This window comes from Lemur catta, chromosome 11 (assembly GCF_020740605.2).
Source record: "Lemur catta isolate mLemCat1 chromosome 11, mLemCat1.pri, whole genome shotgun sequence".
Lineage (NCBI taxonomy): Eukaryota > Metazoa > Chordata > Mammalia > Primates > Lemuridae > Lemur > Lemur catta.
In genome coordinates this window covers 31169533-31181615 of record NC_059138.1, presented here as the reverse complement: position 1 = coordinate 31181615, position 12083 = coordinate 31169533, and the positions used below count along the sequence as shown (strand labels likewise).

The window sequence follows — 12083 nt, the reverse complement described above, 5'->3', positions numbered from 1 at the left end:
TGGCCTTAAAATAAATAAATAAATAAATAAAAACATGACTTTTTACAAATAATTTCACGTCCCTGGACATCATTCCCCTCCCATGCAAATGGCCACACCACGTTCTCCTCAATATTGTGTGACTTTCAAAGTCTTTCTGTATCACAGAAGGAAGTAAGGCAAGGCTAACTACTTCTTTAGGACAAAGAATGAAAATTCTTTAGCCATGTGCTTATATTGATTTGGTCCTCTGGGGCACATGGTCCCTGCTTCTTGTTGCCTGATTCCAGAAAATAGACCAACTACTCTGATCTACCTGTCTTGTGAAATACTCAAAACGTTTTCCAGACATCAGTTCTCTTTTCTTTGCTTCCTCTGTCAGAGAAAGGCAGTTTTTAATCTGTTTTTCAGAGATGGGCTAGAGAAAGTATTGAACATAACAAACACTCACATTAACTTCTTGCTTTGCTGCGCCAGGTATCTAAAGGGAAAAAATATTTCTTTATCCATGTGGGAGAAACTTTGATTTTTATCATGAAGTCTACTGATAAATTGAAAACTTTCAATACAGAAATAATGTGTTGGGAATATTTGCATCCTTTATAGTATTTTATACATAAAACTTTAATAATTTTTATTTGAAAAAATGAGTGCTATTTTGAATTAGTAATGATAGCTAATAAATATTAAGTATATGGGTACCAGCACTGTTCCAATTAGAATTCAATGTATTTAATAACCCTATGACAATTTTACTTATTACCCACTTTCTAGAGTGAGAGGCCAAGAGAAGCTAAGTTATCTTACTCAAGGTCACATCACTAGTAAGTGTTGAGTCAAGATACGAGCCCTGGCAGACTGTCTCCAGAGCCAGTCAGTATTCTTATTTTCAACACTAAATGACGTACTCTTTATTGTTTTAACAGAAAATTACAATGATCCACATTTAACTGAAGAATAGATTCCTTCTGAAGTTAATGTTGAAAGCCCATTCCAGTACATTGTCCTGGCCTTTTCACTGTTAAAAGGTTCCTTGGTGCTTATTTGAAACAGATGCAAACACTTAAAACATCCATTCACATTGTGTTTCCCTGTGATTTGCTAGAATATGTCAGGTTGCCTCCAGGAGACCCATTTCTAAGTGACTGTCTGATTTCATTTGTCTTGCTACTCCCTTTACAAACCTGCGACTTCATAGGTCTGCTAAAGCATGGTTGGTCAGAGGTTTATTAGCATCTCTTGCCAACATTCTGTCTCTGTCTGTTGTAGAAAGCTTTAGGGAAGCCATGAGAAGAAACTGGGTGGATTTTTCAAAGCACAATTTCTTCAACTAAGCCTATTGGCAAGACACGATGACAGGATAATGGTAGTTCAAAGTTTATTCTCACATACTTTTAACTCCAGGAATTATTAGTTGGGAGTTATTTAAAAGCCTTTGCCTTTCAAATGGTTTGCTTTTGTTCTAAGTTATTGTTCTTTAGTAAATTTAAGATTAAATTGACCTTCTAGTTTCACAAATTTTGCCTTTTAACTCTTTATTTTTATTGTTTGCTTAACTCTTTTGATTATTTAACTGTTATATTTTATAATTGTGTATGCAAAGTGACAGGTGCAAGGAAATGCCACTATGAGCCCTCAGCATGGGACAATTCTATGTCTCTTATCCCTAAGGATAGGTTAATGACAGTACCATTAATGTGCTTTATTTCTCTCTATGGTAACAGAGATGATTTGGCAGGAGTGTTTTGGTTAATCAAAGTTTCTGATTAAAAAAATATAACATGTCATGGATTTTAGAGAATAAAAAAATAATGAAAATATACTTTGTACCAATCGAAACATATCTTTTTTGATTATTTAAAAGGCCCTTTAGAATCTTGCTTTTTTTCAAAGTTATCCTCGTGTTTATCAGTTAAATCATATTTGGGAAATGTTTGTGGTAACAACTAAAGAAGATACGTTTGGAATATACTTAGATTTGCTGAAATTGTTTTTGAGACATTTGAGCTAAGAATGGGAACATTCTCTCTCACAGTGAAGCTTTAGTCTACTTCCATCCTAAAGCTCCAAAATGGTAGAAGAAATCTAGGGAAAATCTCGTTCTTATAATGAAATCCTTCTGCTATTTTGGCACCTGCGTCCCTTAAATGGTAACTATACCCTTTTATTATATAGTATCTTTTGTAGATTTTTATCACTGTACTTGTACGTTGTCTTGAAATTGCCTGTTCATGTATTCCTCCAGGGGTGAGACTTACTCCTCTCTGTATCTTCCCTTCTGACCTGACTGGCATAACAAATCTTCAGCATACCAACATGTTTGGTAAATGCTGAAGAAACAAATTATAATATTTAATTTGGGTGCCCTTGAAAAAGTTCAAGGTGACATTGCTTATTTATTGAGTTTAATTTTCAGTATTAAATACAAATAGTGTCGTGGCAGCTTTGGAGTTCTTGTAACACTCAGGTTTTTTTTTTTTTATGTAGATGAGTGTCTATCTGAGGTTTTTCTTTTTGTTAGTCTGGTTCATTGTTATGGTATGGAGTAGCAGTTCATTTTTTAAGGATGCTTATGACCTTGTTAAATAGCAGTCCAAAAATTGTATGGCTTGTTTTGATTTTAACCAAAGTTACAGCTGCCTAGCTGTAAAGCAGTCAGTTTCTCTTATTATGACTAGTTCTTCAACTTGTACTGTTTTAAATTGCCTGCAATTAGCATATTTCAACCTTATTTTTAGGTTTAAATTGCAGTGTGAGAGTGTACTCTCCTCTTAGCTAATTAGTGCTATCAAGGAACAGTAGGTTACCTCATTAGTACCATGTGCATTTAATTAAAGAAGAGAAAATTGGAGTTAACCTCATAGTTAATATTTTCACAGAGTGCTACAATGCCAACACCTTCAATTGGAGTCACACCCCTGTGTATCTAATTATTCACTGGTGCCAAATAAGGTTAGTAGGGTACTACAAGGCTGTTGACAAAATAATTTAGATGAAAATGTGTTTGTTGGATTCTGACAGTAAAATATAACTTGAACATTTTCCTCCCAGTCTACATCTGCCAGCATCAGGTGACATACTTCTTCAGAAGAAACAGAAGGAAAGGACATTTTGGAAGCCATTTTTCTTGTTTAAATTAACGTTATTCTTATCTTGAAGAAAATGGCATATACTCATGTAGAGCATATACAATCCAGTTCTTAAACAGAGCCCCTGAACTCCATAGATGTATTTGAAAAGAATTATTTATAAGATGTAATATTTACATGCATCAAACCACTACAAATACTCCCTGACACCTTTAACACATCCCTCCTTGCTTTTCTTCTTTTCTGGTATAGTTATAATTTCCCTTGTGGATCTTATGAATGGGGATCATCCTTTCATATCATACATGAAGTCTAAGGATGTGTTGTCACATGGTCTATTTAAATGCAGTATAATCCTTTTGCCCTTCAGACAAAATCTTTGAAATTTCTAATGCTACTTAGGTAAAAATGACATTCCATGTCATTTATCAATAAATAATCACTTTGCTTTTATAGATAAAAATGCAGGCTATACATTTGAATACATCGAGTAGTTTTCAATGCAAATGGTACAATTCAACAGGTTTTAACAGATATTATGAAGCTTGATTCCATAGTCTTAGCTATATTTTAATGGTAATAATTGTGATAATGTAATACATAGCCAAGGCAGTTTATTTAAAGAGATTATTCTCACATTACATGGAAGGACAAGATTTATGTTTATTTGTATTGATTATAATTGATTACAAGTCAGAGGTTAGCTTTTTCAAAATTAAATAGAGATAATTAAGTTTTAAGGACAAATAACATACATTAAAATTGCAATGCCATTTAAATATAGAGGAACATTTATGAATATTGGCCATAAATTTAATTAAGAAGTGGGAAATGAGGTTCCTAAGGCAGGATCATGGTACAAAATTAGTGAATTTGTTGGTTGTTGGTTAATTTACTGTGATTCAAATATTCAACTACATATCTGGCCAATTATTCCTATTTTTAAAATCTATACTAGTATTAACTGTGAGACGAAGATGGAATAGTCTTATCTATGTTGACCTACCAATACAATAATCCCAAAAAAATAATTTTTAAAAATGATAGTGTACATTATTAACATAAGCCTTAAGGTTGGAAAAAAAAAAAAGCCAACTCCTGATTCTCTTTGTTTAACCTAGGAATTGCTTCCAGAAACAAAATTATGTGTCTGTGGCCACTCTTCTGGTGATGGGCATCCTCACAACACATTTGCAGTAAGTTTCATTGGACAATTAGAAATTCAGCTACTAAGGACAAGGCCATGGACCCAATCCCACTAAATAGATTACCTGTGATTTTTCCATAGCCAATCCTTCCCATTGGTGCAGATAATCAAGATATGACTACTGTTAAGATCCAGATGTGATTAGCTGGTTTTCTGTTACTTCTTTTGTTCCTGCTTCAATTATGTTTCATCAGATATACAGTTCACAATTTCTGTGAGTTGATGGTATTAAGGGCTACCTTAAATATATAAAGGCTGTGGCACCACCACCTTTTTCTTGAGCTTTAAGGAATAATTTGATAAGAAAGTACTGATATGCAGAAAATAAATGGATAGAGATTGTGGATTGATCCAATATATATTTTAAGGAAAAGTTGCTATTCCATGTTCTACAGGTTGCCATATAAATATGCCAAGGCTTTTTTTTGCATATTCTGCCACTAGAGTGTAACTTGTCTTTTTGGACTATAATATTTGGTGAAAATTGCTTTTGTGACCCAATTCACATGCCAGTTAGCCTTGGAAATGAATAGTAATCCTGAAGTGTCAATTCAACAATTTTTAAATAGTACAACTTCATGTTTATGTTTAGCATGGATTCCACCTGTATTCTTAAGAAATCTCTAAATATGTAAAGTCATGTATTTTCACATACAGTCTGCCCTTTGTATTTTTGAGTTCTGCATCCGTGGATTCAACCAACCATGAATCAAAAATATTCAGAAAAGAAATGGATGGTTGCCTCTGTACTGAACGTGTGCAGACTTTTTTTCCTTGTCATTATTCCCTAAACAATACAGTGTAACAACTATTTATATAGCATTTATATTGTAGTACATATTATAAGGAATCTAGAGATGATTTAAAGTATATGGGAGGATGTGCATAGGTGATATGCAATACTATGCCACTTTATATAAGGAACTTGAGCATCCCTGGATTTTGGTATCCATAGGGGTCCTGGAACCAATCTCTCATGGATACCAAGGGATGACTATACAGAAGTTTTGCTTGTTTCCTTAAGAACTGATGTACTTATTTACTTTCAATGCCTAGAGTATTCCTAAATTGACTCACACAAAATTTATGTTTTTTACTACTCTAGACATTTCCTAATTATAATTGATAGAACACAGCACAAGGCATAAACAAATAATCAGTGTCTTCCTGAATGAAGAAGAAATATCTAATTCCATACTTTGGTTAAAAAGTAACTGAAAGAAAATGAAAAGAAAATGTTTTCAATACAAACACTGTCAGGCCAGGCCTGGTGGCTCAGGCCTGTAATCCTAGCATTTTGCGAGGCCAAGCAGGGTGGATCGCTTGAGACCAGGAGTTCGAGACCAGCCTGAGCAACATAGCAAGACTCCATCTCTACAAAAAAAGAAAAAAGAAAAATTAACAGGGCATGGTGGCATGCACCAATAGTCTCAGCTAATCAGGAGGCTGAAGCAGGAAGATCCCTTGAGCCCCAGGAGTTTCAGATTGCAATTAGCTGCAATGATGCCACCACACTCCAGCCTGGGCAACAGGGCGAGGCCATGTGTTTGAAAAAAGAAATTGTCAAATTAATATGGAACATTTATGGAAAATATGAAAATTTTTAAAAATGTTAGACACAATACAAAAATAAACTTAGAAATTGAAGCACCAATAACGTGCTATTCTGTGGAAATAATGAATGCAAAGGATTGGTAACATGTTAATTTTGTATGTGCATGTTTCAGGATGATCTGAAATTATCTGGTTTGGGGTCTCATTCATTTTAATCCTAAAGTATTTGGCCATCCTGAGCTTTCTGTGTAATAATATTTCAAAAAAATAGCAAAAAATTAAGAGTGGTGGTAAGTTTTACTGAAGCGATATAATTAAATGTATGCAAAGTTTACAATAATTTTAATTTCTAAGTATTCTAAGTCTAAAGGAAGAAAAATTTAAGGTAAACTTCAAATAAAGTTATATACTTTAATTTAATAGAGAAGATTAATTCAAAAATATACTTTTAAAAATGGGACAGTGTTCCTAATTGTTAACACTTTTTTCTACAAGAGTCTTGATGGAAAAAAGTATTTTCATTAGACTGAAGAGTGAGTTGGCTAAACTACTAATAGTGTTTGTTCTTTATCTAAAACTACTTCTATCATTTAAACAATTCTCTATTCTACTGATGAGAAAAGAAATTTATGGTATCAGATCTTTATATTTTCACTGACATATTTTCAGAGTGAAAATGAGACATGGAGAAATTAAATGATTCGCCATGTAATTCCTCAAGGGTAAGGCTGAATTTATAGACCAAGTTTGTGATCACCAGTATATTGTTCTTTCCAGAAGTGTGCCAAATTTTCACGATTGCCTTGAATGCTGTGCAGAATAAGAATGTGAGGCTCTTCTATGTTTATGATACTGTATCCCACCTTTCAGGATGAGGTGCAGGCACTGTACGTCCTGAAGGAGTACCAGAATGGGTTAGTGAGATCTGGTATGGCTGGTGGGGAAGGAGGAGCATGACAGTTTGCCATATCTGCAATGCACCAACTTAACACTTCAAATGAGTCATTGAGTGACTTTATACTTGGGGTTTCTTGGCCTGACAACAAACAAGGGGAACATTATTTAAATATTATTAAGTAGATACTTATTTTCCATTATTGATTACATTAAATACAAACTTTCTGCAGGCTAAAATGGCTATATAATATGATTTCAAATCAAGACACAAACTAAAACAAACATTTTATCTGTTATTATAGTTGGCAGTTTCTATGTGATGAGCATGGTTCTTTTCTAGTATTCATTAAATTTTTAAGGTACCAATATGCCAAAGTGGTGGTCTACTAAGTCTGGAGCATCATAAGTTTACTGGTAGGCTAAAAAAAAAAGGAGGAAAGGTATAGAAAGGATAGATATAGGTACCTAAAGCCAGCCACATTCCCTTATGATCTGTGTAACTGACTTTATAATAAATAGTGAATCATTGTATGTAATAGTTCTCAAATTTTTAAGAGACACTATGTAATGCCTGTCAATGGATTAATTTACTATTACACATTATTTATATGGTTGGTCAACCTTCACACATACACACACACACATGCCAAAATTTCAGGCATGTGTTCCAAACTGGAAGATTATAATAATTTTTACTCTTCCTCCACCTCCACTTCATTTAAAAAAATTAAAATCCTTTATTACTAAGGCTGAAGCAAAGTGCTATAAATTGCAGGGGGTGGGGAGGAAGCCACTTACACTTAAGAAATGTAGGTTAAAGCCCAAATTACCTTAAAGGAATAATATTACATGTGTGTTATTAAGCAGATATCAAAAACTCTCCATAGTACTATCCGCTATCAGGTATTAATTGTATTTTAAGTTACTAACAAAACATGCAATAAAAATGTATTTCATAGGGATATTGTGTGGTGTTTTGGTTTATTGATGACCATCAAAGATTAGCCATCTTCTGAGTGTTGTACCTCCCTATTATCACATTGTTGAACAGCAGTGATATTTTTATGTACCCACTAAAAAGTTATATTTATTGTGCCCTACCAATTCATTGCATTACTGCACAGTAATTGTACCCACTTATATTATCTTTACCTGAAAATTGTAATCTTAAGTTCTACTTGTTATATTTAGAAGAAATATTTGGGCTCCATAGTTGAATATTTGATATTCTAAGAGTAGCAATATAATACCCTTATTACAACTTTGAATTTCATGGGGAAAAACATTAGTTTCTGGCTTTAAAGACAAAAATATAAAAGTAAGAGAGCTGCATTGTGAGAGATTACTTTACAATGCTCACTTTTCACATTCAGTTTTTTCAAATGGTGTCTATCTTAATCTGAAAAAAAAAATCTTCAGTTATTTTGCTTGTCTTTCAAACTTTAGTAGTAGGATAGATACCTTTCTTTTTTTCCTGATATATCCAACAGCTTTACAGATGGCTAATTCTGCCAGGATCCTAAATTTCACAATCTTTGAATTCCCTACCACAAGATAGTAACCCATGTTCACTACTCTGTAACTCTACCCTTTTGACACTTCATCTGTCTGAATGACCTCATTAACACCTATTTGCAAATAATCTTATTGTTAGTCTTGCCTACAGTTTTTTACACCTAAGTGAATACTATTTTACATAGGATTCTGCCTGTGAGCTCTAACTGCTAAGGCAATTATGCTGAATGCTTAGGGTCTTTGTCTTTTGGCTGTTACAATATTTTTAAAACCTTTAGCATTGGGACAAATGAATCTTTTAATAAACAAAAAATTTTGGATATATAATCTGAATATGAAATTTGGCTGGCTTGGGTCCAGCTGCTTTATATTCCACTCAAATTAAATTACATTGACCACATTTGATCTTTTCCCCTACAGGTCTTTACTCTGTTATGATTGCCTCCTGAATATTTCTTTTTGATGGGGATTCTGGATTAGAGGAAATAAGAAAAAGAGGATAGTGATGATTTTTAAGACTCTTTTTTTTCTGTTCCACATCTCTCTCTCTCTCTAGGCTTTACATAAATTCTACCTAGAACCAAATAATCCATCCTTTGGGCTCTGGAATTAGCTCTTGGGCTTGAATATTGGGCAAATTACTTGACTTTTCTTAGTCTCATGCTCTCAATCTGTAGAATTAGAACAATAATAGTACCTACCCTGTAGGGTGGTAATATTTGATAACTCTAATAAATACTTACCATGATGATAGCACATAGGAAGTATGCAGTGGATATTGAGTCAGTATCTATATCAGTATCAATATACTCTTGCTTGGACTAAGGAGGCAATTCCGTTTGGTGTATATTTAAATGTATATTAAATATTTAGTATTAACACTAAAAGAGGCATTGGACATTGTACAAGTTTGAGTCATGGCCAAGACAGATGGAAATGTTCCCCACTGAGAGGAAAGTGGTGAATGTGAATACTGACTTACTCACAAAAATCAGTGTTACACAAATGCTTTCTCGTTTGTTAAGTGTAAGATAGCTAAGTAGAAGAGACAGAACTCTGCCTCCCTGGACCTAAATGATGTCCTCTGGCAGCCAAGAAGAATTATGGCTAAAAACTCTAAGGAAAAGTGTCCTCTCAATTGTCTGTATCCAGACAGAGCACATGTACAAAGTTAGGAAATACATGTGGCAATGTCAGATTCCCTCCAATGTTTTCTTCCCTTCTGTATTATAACTATATTGGCAGAGAGTAACCAGAAGTTAAAGTGCAAAGATGTATAGTATAAACTTGAATTTATTCAATTACAAATTAGATGTTAGCAGTACAAATTAGATGTTATTTCACTGTGTTTATTTTTGAGTAGTTTTAATTGACTATTATGGTGATATCAGTACTATGGTCCTTCAGTAAGGAATAAACCTTAAGATAAAATATTTCAAACACTTACATCATAACTGATTTTGTTAATGCTATAAAGATATGATATAGAGACAATGTATAGGGCTACTATTTAAAACCTTCCAGATGCTTCATCTGAAACAGAATAAAGGTTTCTGTTTTCAAAGTCTTGGCTGACATTTGTATGCAACTTTTTGATTAATCTTTTTCTTTCCTAGTATAATTCAAGATATTAATAATTATCTTTATATACCTCACTCAGCTGGGATGTAGCTCCCTGAGCTCAGTTTGTTCTAGAGACCTCTCCTAAGTGATTGCCTCTCACCTTCTATTTTATTGTAATATTTGAGATTGCCATGAATCTCTTGTTGTTAGTTCCAAGAAGGACCAGTAGCAGAGCTTTTTCAATGGATACTCCTCTTTGAAATTTATTATGAATAATTTACTCCCCTTGATGATTCACCAAAGCATTAGTATGGCAGAAATTGGGGGCTGATGAAAGGATGATTTATTTGGTTATCTGGTTTTGTTGTTGTTAGTATATTTTCATCAAATAAATTGATATACACACTATAATATGTATGTGACAATAATGTGAATTTATGGTGCCCATTAGGACAAACTATTTTTCGTTTCACATTTCAAAGTTATTTGTAATAAGCTATTAGTGATAGTCTCTACAAATATGATATATATTTGGTATTAACTTCTTAAAGTTGTCTCTGTAGTTCTTGAATATTTCTAAACTTCACTTAAGGAAATGTGTATTCTGTAATAATTGTATTTCTGTTCCTTGTATATTTCCACATCAGTTTATTTTAACATAATAAACCAAAAGACACAGAAAACAAGTCAGCTTAGTGTATAAACCTTTACACTTGTGCCTGAATTATGGAATAAAATTGTTACTGACATAGTTCATGTGGCAATATATTTACTTTAAAAATACTTCTAAATAACTGGATTTTTACATATAATTTTCAATACATAGGGTGTCAGGTTAAGCAGCACATTAAAACTTAAACTGAAAACTGTATATTATCCTTTAAATCTTTATCCAGTGGAGTTCAGAAAGCCTCCTATTACCAGAGTTCTTTTGTGCTATAATCACATAATACATCATACAACTTAGATGAAATTGTACTTGTTTACTTTCAATGACTCATATTCTTTATCATAATGATAATAAATCTTATGCAAAGAGATTCACAATATCGATAAGCTAAACAATAAAGTCTTATACCAAGTTAAGAATTTCAGAATGGAACTATTTTTCATATATAGCATCAAGGAACAGTTTGAAATGCTCAGGCTGTCACAACCATGCTTCTGAGCCCTTGCCCTGAAGTCACGATTTGCATTCTACCAGACTTCCTCCTGTTCTCTGTTAAGAGAGATACTGGGAGATATTTTGCAATGTTGTCAGAAATAATCTACCCTTCAAATCCAGAATACTAGTGATAACATCACATTCTGGACTACATATACTATAATAATCTTAATTTTAATTTAGTATTTTATATGTAAAATATTTAGTCTGGTTTAAAACAGACAATGTAGGATACGTAAGAAACTTCATCATAAGAGATTGCAATAAAGAAGAGGGAGGCATCAAGCAAACATCTCAGAGGTAAATTCTTGTTATATTAAGAATAATTCATAAAGTCACAGATGGTTGTGTAATTGTAGAGGGAGAAAGTGTTGTCAAAGTGATGTCATAGAAATTTGATAAACAAGTTTAAAAGTTTATGAATTAAATATTTCTAGAGCATCATATACCTTTCAATACATATACCTAATGAATGTTTTTCTGATTCATAATTAATACAAAATTAAAATTAGAAAATCAATATGAATAACAGATGTACTGTTATTTTATCCCTAGTTCTCCCTAAATCCTTGTTGCCTGTAAGTTGTAAGTATAAGAGAGTATATCCCTTCTACTCTCTCATATTGAAGCTGGATAATATGTGTTTTTTGCATATCTATTCTTTTCTCTTTACACATCACCTGAGTAGTGACTCTGCTGTATTAGAAGCATTGTGCTCTGTCACTGCATTGTCAAAATAAAAAGGAGGGGATATCTACTTAGCATGCATTTTCATCCTATATGGACTGATAGACTATTATAGCTAAAAGGGGCCTTATGTTTCATCTAATTCAATTCTTTTATTATACAGTTGAAAAAACAATGTTAAAGACTTGATGTAATCTCTCCATTATTCATTGAACCTGGGGAGAACCATTGATGATCTGATAGTTCTTTAGTCTTAACTCATGGTCCACATGTATTAATTTTGTCAGGCTGTGTACTTTAATTCTGTATATCTGTCAGAAAGGAAATCACTCAGTTTTTCCAAATGTTGCTAATCACATTTACCTATGAAAAAGTTTTGAAAAACAGATTTCATGATCACTTTGGAAATTACCATCCATGTTACTTG

General features: G+C 33.0%; 1 protein-coding gene across 2 annotated transcripts in view; it reads left to right on the top strand.

Moving 5' to 3' along the window:
* Positions 1-12083, top strand: part of FOXP2 (forkhead box P2) — a 240636-nt gene that overhangs the window by 124237 nt on the left and 104316 nt on the right. Inside the window, exon 3 of one of the 2 annotated variants that reach the window (XM_045564482.1) lies at positions 4190-4264. The exons of the other annotated variant lie outside the window; for it this stretch is intronic. Within the exon in view, the coding sequence (XP_045420438.1) occupies positions 4190-4264 (75 nt within the window). The remainder of the gene's footprint in view (positions 1-4189; positions 4265-12083) is intronic. 2 annotated transcript variants of the gene reach the window in all.